Below are 19,106 nucleotides of genomic sequence, written 5' to 3'. Positions count from 1 at the left end.
AGAGGAGGTCATGGGTCTCACTCATGAGTGGCAGAATTGAAACCAACGTGGCAGTAACTTTGCCTTTCCCCCATCATGTTGTTCTCCCTCTATCTTCACTCTGCTGATTTCTTCACTTGCTCCATACAGACCTCCCAGTGCCAAGTGTATAAATGTGTCCGGAATTGGTGGGTTCTTGGTCTCACTGACTTCAAGAATGAAGCTGCAGACCCTGCTGGTGAGTGTTACAGTTCTTAAAGGTGGCATGTCTGGAGTTTGTTACTTCTGATGTTGGGGTGTGTTCGAAGTTTCTTCCTTCTGGTGGGGTTTGTGGTTTCGCTGGCTCAGGAGTGAAGCTGCAGACCTTCATGGAGAGTGTTACAGCTCTTAAGGCTGCACGTCTGGAGTTGTTCATTTCTCCCGGTGGGTTCATGGTCTCACTGGCTTCAGGAGTGAAGCTGCAGACCTTCTCGGTGTTACCGCTCATAAAGGCAGTGTGGACCCAAAGAGTGAGCAGCAACAAGATTTATTGCAAAGAGCAAAAGAACAAAGCTTCCACAGTGTGGAAGGGGACTCCAGTGGGTTGCCACTGCTGGCTCGGGCAGCCTGCTTTTATTCTCTTACCTGGCCCCACCCACATCCTGCTGATTGGTCCATTTTACAGACAGCCTGAATGGTGTGTTTTGACAGGGCGCTGATTGGTGCATTTACAATCCCTGAGCTAGACACAAAGGCTCCCCACGTCCCCACTAGATTAGCTAGATACAGAGTGTCCACACAAAGGTTCTCCAAGTCCCCACCATAATGGCTAGGTACAGAGTGTTGATTGTTGCATTCACAAACCCTGAGCTAGACACAGGGTTCTGATTGGTGTGTTTACAAACCTTGAGGTAGATACAGAGTGCCGATTGGTGTATTTACAATCCCTTAGCTAGACATAAAGGTTCTACAAGTCCCCATCAGACTCAGGAGCACATCTGGCTTCACCCAGTGGATCCCGCATGGGAGCCGCAGGTGGAGCTGCCTGTCAGTCCCTCTCCGTGTGCCCACACTCTTCATTCCTTGGGTGGTCGATGGGACTGGGTGCCGTGGAGCAGGGGCCGGTGCTCGTCGGGGAGGCTCGGGCCGCACAGGAGCCCACGGAGGGGGGAGGCTAAGGAATGGCGGGCTGCAGGTCTGGAGCCCTGCCCCGCGGGGAGGCAGCTAAGGCCTGGTGAGAAGTCGAGCACAGCAGCTGCTGGCCCAGGTGCTAGGCCCCTCACTGCCCGGGCCGGCAAGGCCGGCTGGCAGCTCCTAGTGCAGGGCTGCCACACCCACGCCCGCCTGGAACTCCAGCCGGCAGGCGAGCAGCTCGCGTAGCCCCTGTTCCGGCTCACGTCTCTCTCTCCACACCTCCCTGCAAGCTGAGGGAGCCAGCTCCGACCTTGGCCAGCCCAGAAAGGGGCTCCCACCATGCAGCCGCGGGCTGAAGGGCTCCTCAAGTGCCGCCAAAGTGGGAGCCCAGGCAGAGGAGGCACTGAGAGCGAGCGAGGGCTGTGAGGGCTGCCAGCATGCTGTCACTTCTCATAAGGAGTGATTAATCTGAGCTTCTCCAGAAAGTCCGTTCCTGGTAGGCATTGGGAATAAGAAATCTCAGAGTATAAAAAAACATCAAGTGGTAGCGCTTTTGTGAATGGCTCCCAAATTAGATCCTTTACTTTTTTTTTTTCATGAAGCACAGTTGCCCAAAACACGCTTAGCCTGAGATGAAGCACATATTAGAGAAAGGTTCTCTCTATAGCATTATATATTACTTGAATGAGCATTAAAAAGAGGAGATGGGACATGCTCTCTCTAGCTATTATTACCTGCACTATAGAGTTGACAGACACAAGCTCATTATTGCATTATGTTTTATTCAACAAAATAACTTTAATGTTGAAGCTTAAATTGAATTTGCTAAAACATCTTTGTCTCCAGCATAGTGTGCCTCAAGTGTCTCCTTGGTGCCTGAATTTTCTCCAGAATTATAGTGCTGAAGCTATGGAAATGGTGAAATTATAGGCAATCTGCAAAACAATGTGGCTATAACGTGGTAATTGGCCTTCCACATAATTAAAGGAACATTTCCTCATCAGAGCTGTTCCATCAGAGACCCAAAGGCTATCGTTGTACAAATCACCCACTTAGGAAAACCTTTATTCCCAGTAGCCTATAAAAATCTGGTTATGCAAACAGATTTGCTTATTCAGTAACATTAACGGCTTCTCATAGTTAAAAAGTCATCAATGTGATTGACCTATAATCTGTTTCCTCTGTGACCAAGTGTCATTTTTATTTTGACAGTTAGGAGCCTTTTGACTCTTTCACAGCTGGCATGAAGGCACAGGGAGGGAAATCTCAAAAACCAACAACCTGTGTATTCCTAGCTTATTAATCAATAGAAAATCACTTCAGCTGGATTAAGGTCTTGTACCTGGCAGAAAGGCTGTTATGGACATTGGAATTGGATTTTTACACTTGATATGACACCTCCTTGAGTCAGATCAGATTCGTGTTTGATAGACTCTTGCCGAAAAATTGCTCCAGGGTCTGTGTGGTAGCTAAAGCCTTTTTGTTGTTGTTGTTTTAAAAGCAGCATTAAGTGTTTTCATGAAGACCTTCCCAGCAGTGATTTTATTGGGAATATGGTCTTTAGCTCTGGTCCTGAATAACTCACACTGAGGAAACCTCCAACAAGTGTTTTATTGGAAGATGTCTGATGGATGGTTGGTTTTAATAACAAATCTCTTCCCTTTTTCTGTCCCCTGTGTTCTATTCTCCTTTCTCTACACATTATTCTGGGAGGATTCACCTATTCCCAAAGTCCTTTCCTCTTTATTTCCATTCCAGAGCTCTCTCTATAACTCCAGGCTGATGAATCCAACGGCCCAGTTGTTATCTCTATTTGGCTGTCTTTCTTGCATTGACCTCATCTTACCTTGCCTCTCCTGATTTCCTCTTCTGCCTGGGCTCACTACATCAGATTCACACCACCATCCACCCAGCTTCCAAAACACCTGGGCCTCCTCCTTCATTCCCCCATCTTTCTCGTCAAGTTAGTCTACTGTCTCCTCTCCATCCTCACTGCCACAGCCTTGGTCCAGCCAACCATCTTGTCTCACTTGGTGTATTGCAGCCTCCTACCTGGTCTACTCACCTCCCACTCTCCTCCAGCCAGACTGCTCTTTTTATAGCACAAAGTGGATCATTACTCCCCTGCATAAAAACATCTACTGTCTCCCTTTGTCTACAGAATAAACACGACAAAGAGCCTTTAAGATTTGGCTCCAACTTACCTCTATATTGGTCGCTTTTTACAATTATATGAACATCTCTCAGCTCCTCACCCTCTCACGTCTCGATTTTTGCGCATGCTCTTCCCTCTGCTGGGAATGATCTTCCACACCTCTCCTATCGACCTGGCTAATTCCTACCATTTTCTAGTCTTCAACTGAGGAGTCCTGTGGTGGAGAAGGATTTCTCACCACCTGATAGAGATTGCATGCCCACCCACCTCTGGGCTTTTATTTATTTATTTATTTATTTATTTTTTTGACGGAGTCTCGCTCTGACCATGCAGGCTGGAGTGCAGTGGCGCGATCTTGGCTCACTGCAATCTCCGCTTCCCGGGTTCAAGCAATTCTCCCACCTCAGCCTTCTGAGTATCTGGAATCACAGGTGCCCGCCACCACATCTGGCTGATTTTTTTTGTATTTTTAGTAAAGACAGGATTTCACCATGTTGGCCAGGCTGTTTTCGAACTCCTGGCCTCAAGTGATCCACCCACCTTGGCCTCCCAAAGTGCTGGGATTACAGGCAAGAACAACTGCACCTAGCCAATCGGGTGCCCCTTCTATGTGCTTCCATTGCCCCAGGCACACTGTCACCATAACTCTTACCATTCTGAGTTGAAAATGATTTTTTTTTTTTTGCTTTTTATTTCTCTCATTAAATGCAAAGCTCATTGAAAAGAGGACAGTGGTTGTTCACTGTTGTACTCCTAACCTTTGACTCAGTGTCCTGAGGTTGGCTCTAGAGCTGTGCACACATGTTCAGACATTGGAGCACATCTTGTCTAGCACCTCGTGGCTTAGAGAAAAGTCAGTAGGTACTTCCCCAAGGATGAAACAGAAGCTTCACCTAAACCAGTTCTTCAACTTCAGCCTGCATTAGAATCCTCTGAGAGCTTATTAAAAATACAGTCTCCTAGAGCCCACTCTTCAAGAGTCGGTGAGTTGCTTCATCATCAAAATATATACAGAATTCAGGCAGTCTTCAGCGCCAGCCTGGTCTGAGCCACTATGGACTCCCACCTGCAGAATCTCTTTGCTGGTCTCCTTGCTTCTGCTGTTACCTTCTTATTACCCATTCAAGTAGCCAGGGTGATCCTTTTAAAAAAATTTTTAAATTTGTTTGAGATGAAGTCTCACTCTGTTGCCCAGGCTGGAGTGCAGTGGTGCTATCTCAGCTCGCTGCAGCTCTACCTCCTGGGCTCAAGCCATCCTCCCACCTCAGCCTCCTGGGTAACTGGGACCACAGACATACACCACCACACCCGGCTAATTTTTGTATTTTTTGTAAAGACACAGTCTTGCTATGTTGCCCAGGCTAGTCTTGAACTTCTGTGTGCACCCACCTCAGCCTCCTGCATTTTTAGGAGGCCCCTCTCGTAGGGATTTTGATGCAGACTCCTGGGTGCCTCATGTCTCCTCCCATCTCTCTCTGTCTCTCTCTCTCTTTCTCTTTGTCTTATAGCTGCCCTGGGGACTAGACTCTGCCTTAGACATCCCTCTGGCTCTTGTTTGCTTTTACACTGAGGCTGCTTTAAGTTGCACATTGATCTGAAGCCTTGGGCTTCTGTTCCTATTCCTTGCTTTTGTTGGAAGGGCCGTGCAGCTTCTTGACAAATTGCAAAGGTGCCCACGAGTTTCCAAGTCCCCAAGAACCAAACCAGATGACAAACAAAGATGTAGCCCACAGCTGGGGAGACAGATTTCATGTCCACACAGAGACTCCAAGATGCTGAACTGAAATCCACCCTGGAACCTGTTTTCTCTCTCATTTAATTCAATGTCACCTGGGTGCTTGCAGGGCAGGGCTGGTGACCATTCACAGGGCAAAGATGCTTTGAAATGGCAACTGAGAATGGTGCGGTGGTTGACAGATGGCACGTCTCAGCATAGATTAACATGGAAAGAGAAACTCACCCCCTGGGGGGAATGTGTGAGGCTGGCAGCCACACAGAGGGCTTTTCCTGTGAGCTCTTGCACAGATGCAAACAGCCAGGAGCCTGAGTGGCTGCTTTCTGAGCCTGAGTGGAAACATTTTCCTCCCTGCACATTGCCACTCTGCAGCAAATGTTTATTCCTGTTGCACTGATTAAAAGTGCTTACCAGGCTGGGCGCAGTGGCTCACGCCTGTAATCCCAGCAATTTGGGAGGCCGAGGCAGGCAGATCACAAGGTCAGGAGATTGAGACCATCCTGGTTAACACGGTGAAACCCCGTCTCTACTAAAAATACAAAAAATTAGCCGGGCATGGTGGCGGGCGCCTGTAGTCCCAGCTACCTGGGAGGCTGAGGCAGGAGAATGTCATGAACCCAGGAGGCGGGGCTTGCAGTGAGCCGAGATTGTGCCACTGCACTCCAGCCTGGATGACACAGCAAGACTCCGTCTCAAAAAAACAAAGTGCTTACCGAAGGGGTTTGAGGGCAGTTGTGACAGTGTGAGTTATGGCTTTGCTGGCTGCCAGTGGAGCCACCTGCTCTGCACAGCCATGCCAGGGTGTTTTGAAAAGTGGCTCAGCCAGCCAGGAGAGACTGGTTGTAAATATTGCTGCCACAACATCTTGTAGCCTGATTGGGGCCTTGTTTGCAGAACCCCTAAACCACTACACTTGTTCAGGCTTAAAAAATAAGCTTAGTTTTTGTTTTGTTTTGTTTTGTTTTATGAGATGGAGTCTTGTTCTGTCACCGGGTTGGAATGCAGTGGCATGATCTCGGCCCACTGCAACCTCTGCCTCCTGCGTTCAAGTGATTCTCCTGCCTCAGGCTCCCGAGTAGCTGGGACTACAGGGGTGTGCCATCATGGCCAGCTAATTTTTGAATTTTTAGTACAGACGTGGCTTCACCATGTTGGCCAGGATGGTGCGATCTCTTGAGCTCGTGATCTGCCCACCTTGGCTTCCCAAAGTGCTACGATTACAGGCGTGAGCCACCGTGCCTGGTCAAACATAAACTTACTTTCTTACCTCTTCTGCTGAACTCTATTTGATTCTTTTCTCAACTTCTGCTGAACTCTATTTTGCTTCTTTTTTCTGGATAAAGCTCTTCTTTATCCAGAAGAGCTTTTAGCAACAAAGTTACCCAATGCCGTTCCCTAGTCTCTCCTTGCAACTGGCTCTCAGCGGCAGGGGGGAGGGGGGGTTAGGAGGAAATCTTTGACAGAACCAATTTACATGACTGTTTGGAGGACTCTCGCTAGCCCCAGGAGGTGTTTGCCTTTTTAAATTGGTTAGTAGTGTCAGAATGTTTCATGAGTAAGAGCACAGCCTCTAAGTTGGATACCATGAATTTAAATCTCAACATGGCCATTTTGTATATAACCAGAGGATGGATTTGGGGACCCAATGGATCTACCATGACAGGAACTTGCACCAACATTCACCTGACCTCCAAAATGCCTATTCTGACTGGTAGGCCCTAGTCTCAGCCTAGTGCCAGTTCAGAGCCTGTGTCCAGTGATCCTGCACAGGTCCCATTAGTTCCTTTTCTACTATTCAGTCATCCTGGTAAAAGGCTGTGTATTCCCTTGGGGGCAGGCTGGGAGAAAGATTGACAGTATAAATTTGTGGCAGTGGAGCAGAATCCTTTCTGGAGGGGACCTGGCTTCCCATTCAGACAAGGGCCTCCGGGTCTGTGAACTGGCTTATATCTGGGAATTGACGGGGGAATGTGACTCTGTTTTTATGATTCAGATTAGACTTCTGCTCACCTGACCTAGAATTCTTCTGCAAACACAGATCCAGTAAAAATGTGGCAGGCTTCTTATCTATTTCACTTCTAGGAATGCCACGATCAGCTGGCACCATAGGTCTCTGCGAGTCAGGCTATTCTGGTTGCAGCTTTGACTCTGCTGTCTTTTATGGTAACTGCATCCACCTTGCCTTTGGGGATTGAGTGCTCTGATCACTTGGCCCCAGCCCCTGTAGTGTGCCTATGTCACTTACCCTCTTTATACCTCAGTTTCCTCCTCTATAAAATGGGCATCCTCATTGCACCCACCCCCAGGGCTTCTGTGAGGTATAGATGGATTAGCATATGGCAAGTAATAGAAGAGGGTCTCAAAGCCCATGTGTCATTATCAGAATTATTTCATGACAGGGGAGAGCTGGAGGAGAGAGGAAGGTGCTGAGCAGACCCATGTGCTCTCCCACCAGTGACTCCTGAGCACCTACTATATGCTGCCCACTGTGAGAGCTCTTAGGGTTGAAATAGAGAGCACAGGGTAGGGGCTGCAATCAGGAGCTTAGTGGGGAGACCATTGTGCAACATGGTTCCAGCACTTGGGGCGGGGAAGCTCAGGGAGTACAGGGGCCTAGGATCCTGGGCAGAATCATGGAAAGGACACAGCCTACCCAGCCTCTCCTGCCTCCTCTGCCTCCCGGGCCTCCTCTGCTTCCCTGGCCTCTCCTGCCTTCCTGGCTTCCCCTTCCGCCCCGACCTCCCCAGTCTCCCCTGTCTCTCCTGCTTTTGAGGTGGGACAGGAGCTGCTGGTGCTCACTTAGCCTGTCCTGGACTCTGGGTGTAGCACTCCGATGTCCAGAAAATACCCCCGGGTTTAGCTCATCACACAGCCAAGGAAGGAGCTCCACACTGACACTAAGGGTGCATCCTGGGCTCATTCATCAGGGCATGCCACCAAAATATTTCTCCACGTCTCCTCCCTTTGCCCACCTGCATTGTCTCTGTGCCTCAGCCCCGGCTGGGGGCCTGCAAGGATCCCCTATCTCCTCTGCCCCTGCACGGCTGGGTCCCAGGCCGTCTGTCCGCCCACCACACCTCTGCCACCTTGCCCACCACGCTCCAGCCCCACAGTCCTCTTTCTGCTTCTTTCCCAGCCTCTGGGCTTTTGCACAAGCTGTTCCCTCTGCCTGAACACCCTCCACTGGGCTGAGAACAACTCTCTGAGACCTCTCTCAGCTGTTGTTTCCTTTGGAACAGCCGCTGCTGCTGTCACTCTCCCAGCTCCAAGACCTGCTGAGCCTCCTGTCTTTTTTAGTTCCCATGCCCCCAGCAGTTCTCCTTGGCCTCCTTTGGCCCAATTGACAATGTCCATTCTCAATGCCTTCTCACCCAGCGCTGAGCCCCACTGGATGAAGGCAATGCCTGTCATGTTCACCACAATATCCCCTCCCCCATCGCCACGACTGGTCCACAGTGATGCTCAAAAAAGATCTGTTGGTAGGCAATGTGAAAGTGCATTCATGTCATCCTGCAGGCGGAATTCTCCACGAGTTTTGAGCAGCCTCGGTTTTCCCACCACCTCCAAATCATGGAAGACACAGGGTGAGAGCAAAGACAAGGTGGCTGTGGCCGATGTCCACCCTCTCGTGGCGTCCCTTCTCTTCTCTCCTCCTTGGGAAGGGAGACCATCGGGGTGCAACCTGGCTGGGGCGGGGAGGAGGTGCAGGGCCTGGCCAGAGCGGGCCTGGCCACGGGCAAGGGACACCGACCTCCTGGGCCAGGACAGGTGAGAGGGGCGCAGGCCCGGGCCCGGCGTGGCGGCGGTGCGCGTGAGCGGCCAGCAGAGGGCGCCAGAGAGCCACGAGCGGCCCGCGGAGGAGCCCGCGCCGGCTCCGATGCCCAGCTCCGCGCCGCGCCGACCCACCGAGCCCGCGCTCAGACGCCCCAGCTCCGAGGAGAGGCCGCTTGCGCCGGGTCTCTCTTCTTCCCCAAGTGCAGGCAGAGCCCCCGGAGTCATGGCCAGCCCTTCCGCAGCTCCGAAGCGACTGGCAAGCCCCGAGGGAGAGATGGCCGGCCCAGGAGGGAGGAGGACGACGTCCCTCCCGAAGAGAAGAGGCTGCGGCTCTTGCTGGAGGGGGGAAGCGCAGAGCCCCAGGACTGCGAGGACGGGGAGGACGCGCCGCGGCCGGGCAGGGAGGAGACCGTCACCCAGACAGGTGGCGACGGCAGAGGAGTAAGTGACGCTGGCGCGGGGGTCCGGGGGCGCGGGGGTGCCGGCGACGCTTGGTAGGGGCGGCGGGAGGCTCCGTGGCCGGCCCCGGGTTGAAGTTGGGAGGGCGGCCTTCATTCTGAACCCATTTAGGCAGCACGGGCAGCCCTCCTCGCCGTGGGCGGCATCAGAGCCCCCCCTGCCCAGTCTTGGGGTTGCTCCCGGATGCTGTCTGGGAGGCTTGCTCATGGTGACATCCTCATCTCCCCGTGCACGTTACCGCATTCAGAGCTTGGGTCACCTGGACACTGAACCCAGGCGAATTTTCTCTGAGATCCCGGGAGAAGGAGGACAGTTCTTTGGAAGGTTTTCCAGGGCCGATCACGGAAAGGATGAGAAGGGGGAGGTCCTGGTCGGGGACACAATTACGGTGGCAGTGTAACGCCGGGAGACTTGATTGCGTGAAGTCCCTCTCACTCCCTCTACCTCCTTCTTTTACGTGGACTCTGCCAAAGACCAGGATACTAGAATGCAGTGGAGTGACCAAACGTAGTGGGACCTTGGGAACGCGAGTCTGGAGCCAGGCGGCTGGGGTTTGCATCCTGGTTCTGCCCCTCCTTAGCTGGCTGACATGGCACGAGCCACTTACCCTCTCTGAGCCTTACTGTCTTCGGTGGCAAATGGATCTGTCAACAGGCCCCATTGTCTGGGGTTGTTACTGCTGAGATTAAGGGATGCTCGTCCATAGAAGCACTTAGCGTTGTGTCTGGCACATAGTCTGTGGTGGATAAATGGGACTTAGGACTAAAACTCATGCCTTGGTGTGTTTTTGCAGTGATGTTTTGTTCTGGGGTGCATCACAAGAGACAAGGTTCTTGGCCGGTCATGGTGGCTCAAGCCAATAATCCCAGCACTTTGACAGGCCAAAAGGGGAGGATCACTTGAGCCCAGGAGTTTAAGACCAGCTGGGCAACATGGTGAAGCCTCATATGTACCAAAAAAAAAAAAAAAAAAAAAAAAAAAAAAAAAAAGCCAGGTATGGTGGTGTGTGCCTGTATTCCCAAGTACTTGGAAGGCTGAGGTGGGAGGATTGCTAGAGCCTGGAAGGTCGGGCTGCAGTGAGCTGTGATCATGCCACTGCACGCCAGCCTGGGTGACAAAGTGAGACTCTGTTTCAAGGAAAAGAGAGAGAGAGACAGACCCACAAGAGTCTTAAGCCAGAATCTTCATGTTAAAATGCCTTCTGGAGGCTAAAAGGATGATATGTTGATAATGAAATATTTAAAAGGCAGAAACCCCCCTGAATTGTTTGGTCCACAGAGGGAAATGGGAATCGCATGACCTGAAGGATGATGGAGGAACTGAACAGAAACCATCCTTGTTTCCTGAATCTGAACATGGCACCCTCTTCTCACGTTGTCTGTATCTGCTCAGTCCGGCGGCCCCTCGAAAAGAGGGAATCTTGATTTTCAAACTTAAAATTTGGCCCAAAGCCCACTGCTGCCCACAATGCCCGCCAGACACATTCCTCTTCCTTTTTAGTTTCTATGGGAATACTCTCTTTGAAGAACCCATGAAGCAGTGTCAGGCTGGTACGAGGATCAGCAGTGATTTCTTTGAGGAGGAGAGCCCATTTCTTTACTCACAGGCCATGTCTGAGTGGATCAAGAAGAACAGAGGGCCCTTTTATGAGATTTTGTCTGCGTAGATCATTAGCTTGGTAAAAATGTCAAAACCATCCTTGTTCTTTAAGAGCAGATTATTTTGGACTTTTCTCTGCAAGAAGCAGCATGGGCATTCAGATGCTTTTAAGGATAAAATGTTCTTTCTCATCACCAGGCCTGGTGCTCTGGATGGCTGAGGTTTTAATGTGACTTGGTGTTCCTTGGAGTGGCTCCCAGGCTGTGCTTTTGTGGTTGGGTGGCAAGGGGTTGCTTTATTCGGTGGTGGCTAGAGGATGTTTTAGCAGGTAAATCGGGACCCCAGGAGTCCCTGAGTGCCAAGTCCTGCTGCAGGGCATGGGTTTATGGTGGGGATGTGGGGGGGGGGGGTGAAGGGTGGGGGGCATTGATTTCCTGCCAATATCAGAAGTTTCACAGGCTTCTTGTGTATCCACAAACACCCACCCCATTGAGAAGGCCTAGAAAACCTGGCCCTCCCCAAGCCTTTATTGATGGCTTGTGAATGATCCCAGGGTGTGTCTGACCAACAGCTCCTCCTGGAGGGAGAGAAAACTCTCTCCTAGGTATTTGGTTATCAACCTCAACCACTTGCTGAGCCTTCCCCAAGACCAGGCATCTTGGCAGAGATTTCTGGGTTGTCAGGCAGAACCGAGCATTCGAGGGTAATAACTCACTGGAGTCCCTGAAGTCCCTGATGAATGCACCAGGTAAAAGCATCCAGGGTTGAAACCAGATCAGGAAGGTTATTGTCAGCCTGGGGCTCCTGTAGAGGCACATCCACGTTGCAGGGATTTTCCTTCTTGCTGAGGAGAAACCTGGGTTTCTCAGCTTTGCCACAGTCACAACACTTGGCGTGAGACCATTCGTGGTGGTGGTGGTGGGGGGCGTCCTGTGTATTGTAGGATGGTTAGCAGCATCCCTGGTCTCCATCCTCTAGGTGCCATTCTAACCTCCCTGCTATGGCTACCCCAGATGTCTCCAGATGGTTTCAAATGCTGTGGGGCAAGGCAGTGGTACGTGAGCAAAACCACCCCAGTTGAGAGCCATTGGTCTACACTTGTGGAAATGTTTGAGGGTGAGAGTGTCGAGCTTGGGTCCCTACTGTACCCTTTATGAGCAATGCGGTCTTGGAAAATTAATACTACTCCACGGGCCTCAGTTTTCTCATCTATAAAATGGAGATAAATGAGATACACTTTCATAGGAAGGTTATATGGGATTTACTGAGATAATAAGACAGTACATGGAAAATATTGGGCATAGCATTTATTTATTTTTATTTTTTTTTTAAGACAGAGTCTTACTCTGTTGCCCAGGCTGGAGTGCAGTGGCATGATCTCCACTCACTGCAACCTCCACCTCCTGGGCTCAAGTGATTCTCCTGCCTCAGGCTCCCGAGTAACTGGGACTACAGGCGTGCGCCATCATGCCCATCTAATTTTTGAATTTTTAGTAGAGACGTGGCTTCACCATGTTGGCCAGGATAGTCCGATCTCTTGACCTCGTGATCTGCCCACCTCGGCCTTCGCAAGTGCTGGGATTACAGGCGTGAGCCACCGTGCCTGGCCAAACATAAACTTACTTTCTTACATATTCTGCTGAACTCTATTTGCTTCTTTTCCCAAATGTCTTTATCCAGAAGAGCTTTTAGCAAGAAAGTTACCCAATGCCGTTCCCTAGTCTCTCCTTGCAACTGGCTCTCAGCGGGGGGTGGGAGGAAATCCTTGACAGAACCAATTTACATGACTGTTTGGAGGACTCTCGCTAGCCCCAGGAGGTGTTTGCATTTCTATATTGGTTACTAGTGTCAGAATGTTTCATGAGTAAGAGCCCAGCCTCTATGTTGGATGCCCTGAATTTGAATCTCAGCATTGCCGCTTTGTATATAACCAGAGGATGGATTTGGGGACCCAATGGATCTACCATGACATGAACTTGCACCAACATTCATCTGACCTCCAAAATGCCTATTCTGACTGGTAGGCCCTAGTCTCAGCCTAGTGCCAGTTCAGAGCCTGTGTCCAGTGATCCTGCACAGGTCTCATTAGTTCCTTTTCTCCTGTTCAGTCATCCTGGTAAAAGGCTGTGTATTCCCTTGGGGGCAGGCTGGGAGAAAGATTGATAGTATAAATTTGTGGCAGTGGAGCAGAATCCTTTCTGGAGGGGACCTGGCTTCCCATTCAGACAAGGGACTCCAGGTCTGTGAACTGGCTTATGTCTGGAAATTGACTGGGGACTGTGACTCTGTTTTTATGATTCAGATTAGACTTCTGCTCACCTGACCTAGAACTCTTCTGCAAACACAGATCCAGTAAAAATGTGGCAGGCTTCTTATCTATTTCACTTCTAGGAATGCCACGATCAGCTGGCACCATAGGTCTCTGTGAGTCAGGCTATTCTGGTTGCAGCTTTGACTCTGCTGTCTTTTATGGTAACTGCATCCACCTTGCCTTTGGGGATTGAGTGCTCTGATCACTTGGCCCCAGCCCCTGTAGTGTGCCTATGTCACTTACCCTCTTTATACCTCAGTCTCTTCCTCTTTAAAATGGGCATCCTAATAGCACTCACCCCCAGGGCTGCTGTGAGGTATAGATGGATTAGCATATGGCAAGTAATAGAAGAGGGTCTCAAAGTCCATGTGTCCTTATCAGAATTATTTCATGATGGGGAGAGCTGGAGGAGAGAGGAAGGTGCTGAGCAGACCCATGTGCTCTCCCACCAGTGACTCCTGAGCACCTACTATGTGCTGCCCACTGTGAGAGCTCTTAGGGTTGAAATAGGGAGCACTGCAGAGTAGGGGCTGCCATCAGGAGCTTAGTGGGGAGACCATTGTGCAACATGGTTCCAGCACTTGGGGTGGGGAAGCTCAGGGAGTACAGAGGCCTAGGATTCTGGGCAGAATCATGGAAAGGACACAGCCTCCCCAGCCTCTCCTGCCTCCTCTGCTTCTGTGGCCTCTCCTGCCTTCCTGGCTTCCCGTTCCACCCCGGCCTCCCCAGTCTCCCCTGTCTCTCCTGCTTTTGAGGTGGGACAGGAGCTGCTGGTGCTCACTTAGCCTGTCCTGGACTCTTGGTGTAGCACCTCAATGTCCAGAAAATACCCCCGAGTTAGCTTATCACACAGCCAAGGAAGGAGCTCCACACTGACACTAAGGGTGCATCCTGGGCTCATTCATCAGGGCATGCCACCAAAATATTTCTCCACGTCTCCTCCCTTTGCCCACCTGCATTGTCTCTGTGCCTCAGCCCCGGCTGGGGGCCTGCAAGGATCCCCTATCTCCTCTGCCCCTGCACGGCTGGGTCCCAGGCCGTCTGTCCGCCCACCACACCTCTGCCACCTTGCCCACCACGCTCCAGCCCCACAGTCCTCTTTCTGCTTCTTTCCCAGCCTCTGGGCTTTTGCACACGCTGTTCCCTCTGCCTGAACACCCTCCACTGGGCTGAGAACAACTCTCTGAGACCTCTCTCAGCTGTTGTTTCCTTTGGAACAGCCGCTGCTGCTGTCACTCTCCCAGCTCCAAGACCTGCTGAGCCTCCTGTCTTTTTCACTTCCCATGCACCCAGCACTTCTTCTTGGCCTCCTTTGGCCCAATTGACAATGTCCATTCTCAATGCCTTCTCACCCAGCGCTGAGCCCCACTGGGTGAAGGCAATGCCTGTCATGTTCACCACAATGTCCCCTCCCCCATCGCCACTCCTGGTCCACAGTGATGCTCAGAAAAGATCTGTTGGTAGGCAATGCGAAGGTGCATTCATGTCATTCTGCAGGTGGAATTCTCCACGAGTTTTGAGCAGCCTCGGTTTTCCCACCACCTCCAAATCATGGAAGACACAGGGTAAGAGCAAAGACAAGGTGGCTGTGGCCAATGTCCACCCTCTCGGGGCGTCCCTTCTCTTCTCTCCTCTTTGGGCAGGGAGTCCATCGGGGTGCAACCTGGTTGGGGCGGGGAGGAGGTGCAGGGCCTCAGAGCGGGCATGGCCAGAGGCAGGGGACAGCGACTGCTTGAGCCGGGGCAGGTGAGCGCAGCGCAGGCCAGGGTCCTGCTTGTCCGCTGTGCGCGTGAGCGGCCAGCAGAGGGCGCCAGAGAGCCACGAGCGGCCCGCGGAGGAGCCCGCGCCGCCCCGATGCTCAGCTCCGCGCCGCGCGGACCCACCGAGCCCGCGCTCAGACGCCCCAGCTCCGCCGAGAGGCCGCTTGCGCCGGGTCCTTCCTCTTCCCCAGGTGCAGGCAGAGTCCCCGGAGCCATGGCCAGCCCTTCCGGCAGCTCCGAAGCCACTGGCAAGCCCCTAGGCAGGGATGGCCGGCCCAGCAGGGAGGAGGACGACGTCCCTCCCGAAGAGAAGAGGCTGCGGCACTTGCTGGATGGGGGAAGCGCACAGCTCCAGGACTGCGAGGACGGGGAGGACGCGCCGTGGCCGGGCAGGAAGGAGACCGGCACCCAGACAGGTGGCGACGGCAGAGGAGTAAGTGACGCGGGCGCGGGGGTCCCGGGGTGCCGGGGGCGCAGGGTAGGGGCGGCGGGAGGCTCCGTGGCCTGCCCTGGGTTGAAGTTGGTAATTGAGCGGCAACTCCGGCGGGCGCGGAGTGACAGCTCGTGACGGCCTCCGAAAAGCCAGCTGCCCCTTCTCGGCTGTGTGGCTTCGACTTCCTGATTCTCCCACGACGTCCCTGGCCGGGAGACGCGCTGGACTCTGCGGCTAGCCAAAAGGGGAGGGGGAGCCCCGCGTCCTGGGGGCCCCTAGCAGGGGAAGGGCCGGGGGTTGCGCTGAGCATCCTGTCTGGGGCATCTGTCTGGGACTCTGTCAGTGCCTCTCACCTGGCGAGGGACCTGTGGTGGGGTAGGGGGAAGTCCCTGGCGCCAGGCTTGGCCAAGCCCTGCTCTGCTGGGCTGCGGGCTGGCGGCGCTCACCCAGCTTCTCACCTGTCCCGCATCTTCCTGTTTTTCTTCCCTTTCTGGTTGGGCAGCAAGAGTTGAGAGGAGGCAGATGGCTTCCATCCCAGAAATCGCTCTCCTCTTTCCATCCCTACAGAGAGGGACAGAGAGGCAAAGTTCCTTGCATCCCCCGGGGCGCTGTCCCTGTGAGCTCCCGGTGTCCTGCACACGTGAGCCTCTGAGTCACCGGGCCTGTGTGTGTGGGATGGGGCTCCGTGGCCAGCCTGGCCTCCTGGGGTTCACTTTGTGCTTTCCTACGCCAACTCTTCCTGTGTGGTTTTGCTGGCCTTCCACTGAGGAGGCACATGGGTTTGGAGGGCAGATGAGGGCCCACTGGAGAGCTGTATCCCTCAGTGAGGGCCGCCACCTTCATGGTTTTTGATGGATAATGGGGTTGACCTCTTGGTTCCTTCCACGTGTTTTTATGTTTGACCATTTGCTCAGCTGAGCTTGTCTTAATAATTTGATTCGTGGTTAATGAGACCCACATGGGTGAGAGGGCGGCCTTCATTCTGAACCCATTTAGGCAGCACGGGCAGCCCTCCTGGCCGTGGGCGGCGTCAGAGCCCCCCCTGCCCAGTCTTGGGGTTGCTCCCGGATGCTGTCTGGGAGGCTTGCTCATGGTGACATCCTCATCTCCCCGTGCACGTTACCGCATTCAGAGCTTGGGTCACCTGGACACTGAACCCAGGCGAATTTTCTCTGAGATCCCGGGAGAAGGAGGACAGTTCTTTGGAAGGTTTTCCAGGGCCGATCACGGAAAGGATGAGAAGGGAGAGGTCCTGGTTGGGGACACAATTACGGTGGCAGTGTAACGCCGGGAGACTTTATTGCGTGAAGTCCCTCTCACTCCCTCTACCTCCTTCTTTTACGTGGACTCTGCCAAAGACCAGGATACTAGAATGCAGTGGAGTGACCAAATGTAGTGGGACCTTGGGAACGCGAGTCTGGAGCCAGGCGGCTGGGGTTTGCATCCTGGTTCTGCCCCTCCTTAGCTGGCTGACATGGCACGAGCCACTTACCCTCTCTGAGCCTTACTGTCTTCAGTGGCAAATGGATCTGTCAACAGGCCCCATTGTCTGGGGTTGTTACTGCTGAGATTAAGGGATGCTCGTCCATAGAAGCACTTAGCGTTGTGTCTGGCACATAGTGTGTGGTGGATAAATGGGACTTAGGACTAAAACTCATGCCTTGGTGTGTTTTTGCAGTGATGTTTTGTTCTGGGGTGCATCACAAGAGACAAGGTTCTTGGCCGGTCATGGTGGCTCAAGCCAATAATCCCAGCACTTTGACAGGCCGAAAGGGGAGGATCACTTGAGCCCAGGAGTTTAAGACCAGCTGGGCAACATGGTGAAGCCTCATATCTACCAAAAAAAAAAAAAAAAAAAAAAAAAAAAAAGCCAGGTATGGTGGTGTGTGCCTGTATTCCCAAGTACTTGGGAGGCTGAGGTGGGAGGATTGCTAGAGCCTGGAAGGTCGGGCTGCAGTGAGCTGTGATCATGCCACTGCACGCCAGCCTGGGTGACAAAGTGAGACTCTGTTTCAAGGAAAAGAGAGAGAGAGACAGACCCACAAGAGTCTTAAGCCAGAATCTTCATGTTAAAATGCCTTCTGGAGGCTAAAAGGATGATATGTTGATAATGAAATATTTAAAAGGCAGAAACCCCCCTGAATTGTTTGGTCCACAGAGGGAAATGGGAATCGCATGACCTGAAGGATGATGGAAGAACTGAACAGAAACCATCCTTGTTTCCTGAATCTGAACATGGCACCCTCTTCTCACGTTGTCTGTATCTGCTCAGTCCGGCGGCCCCTCGAAAAGAGGGAATCTTGATTTTCAAACTTAAAATTTGGCCCAAAGCCCACTGCTGCCCACAATGCCCGCCAGACACGTTCCTCTTCCTTTTTAGTTTCTATGGGAATACTCTCTTTGAAGAACCCATGAAGCAGTGTCAGGCTGGTACGAGGATCAGCAGTGATTTCTTTGAGGAGGAGAGCCCATTTCTTTACTCACAGGCCATGTCTGAGTGGATCAAGAAGAACAGAGGGCCGTTTTATGATATTTTGTCTGCGTAGACCATTAGCCTGGTAAAAATGTCAAAACCATCCTTGTTCTTTAAGAGCAGATTATTTTGGACTTTTCTCTGCAAGAAGCAGCATGGGCATTCAGATGCTTTTAAGGATAAAATGTTCTTTCTCACCACCAGGCCTGGTGCTCTGGATGGCTGAGGTTTTAATGTGACTTGGTGTTCCTTGGAGTGGCTCCCAGGCTGTGCTTTTGTGGTTGGGTGGCAAGGGGTTGCTTTATTCGGTGGTGGCTAGAGGATGTTTTAGCAGGTAAATCGGGACCCCAGGAGCCCCTGAGTGCCAAGTCCTGCTGCAGGGCATGGGTTTATGGTGGGGATGTGGGGGGGGGGTGAAGGGTGGGGGGCATTGATTTCCTGCCAATATCAGAAGTTTCACAGGCTTCTTGTGTATCCATAAACACCCATCCCATTGAGAAGGCCTAGAAAACCTGGCCCTCCCCAAGCCTTTATTGACCGCTTGTGAATGATCCCAGGGTGTGTCTGACCAACAGCTCTTCCTGGAGGGAGAGAAGTCTCTCCTAGGTATTTGGTTATCAACCTCAAGCATTTGCTGAGCCTTCCCCAAGACCAGGCACCTTGGCAGAGATTTCTGGGTTGTCAGGCAGAACCGAGCATTCGAGGGTAATAACTCACTGGAGTCCCTGAAATCCCTGATGGACGCACCAGGTAAAAACATCCAGGGTTGAAACCAGATCAGGAAGGTTATTGTCAGCCTGGGGCTCCTGTAGAGGCGCATCCACGTTGCAGGTATTTTCCTTCTTGCTGAGGAGAAACCTGGGTTTCTCAGCTTTGGCACAGTCACAACATTTGGGGTCAGACTATTCGTAGTGGTGGTGGTGGGGGGCGTCCTGTGTATTGTAGGATGGTTAGCAGCATCCCTGGTCTCCATCCTCTAGGTGCCATTCTACCCTCCCAGCTATGGCTACCCCAGATGTCTCCAGACGTTTTCAAATGCCATGGAGCAAGGGAGTGGCACGTGAGCAAAACCACCCCAGTTGAGAGCCATTGGTCTGCACTTATGGAAATGTTTGAGGGTGAGAGTGTCAAGCTTGGGTCCCTGCTGTACCCTTTATGAGCAATGCGGTCTTGGAAAATTAATACTACTCCACGGGCCTCAGTTTTCTCATCTATAAAATGGAGATAAATGAGATACACTTTCATAGGAAGGTTATATGGGATTTACTGAGATAATAAGACAGTACATGGAAAATACTGGGCATAGCATTTATTT

General features: G+C 52.1%; 1 protein-coding gene across 1 annotated transcript in view; it reads left to right on the top strand.

The window, feature by feature from the left end:
- The first annotated feature begins 8,596 nt into the window (after positions 1-8,596).
- Positions 8,597-19,106, top strand: part of LOC115930184 (collagen alpha-1(III) chain) — an 80,999-nt gene continuing 70,489 nt past the window's right edge. The window contains 5 exon segments of the mRNA XM_063693801.1: positions 8,597-8,909; positions 8,912-8,992; positions 8,995-9,197; positions 14,623-14,690; positions 15,077-15,318. Coding sequence (XP_063549871.1) covers positions 8,597-8,909; positions 8,912-8,992; positions 8,995-9,197; positions 14,623-14,690; positions 15,077-15,318 — 907 coding nt within the window.

Source organism: Gorilla gorilla, chromosome 10, assembly GCF_029281585.2.
Source record: "Gorilla gorilla gorilla isolate KB3781 chromosome 10, NHGRI_mGorGor1-v2.1_pri, whole genome shotgun sequence".
Classification (NCBI taxonomy): domain Eukaryota; kingdom Metazoa; phylum Chordata; class Mammalia; order Primates; family Hominidae; genus Gorilla; species Gorilla gorilla.
Note: the sequence above shows the minus strand (reverse complement) of the source record. Positions and strands in the feature narration are given on the sequence as shown.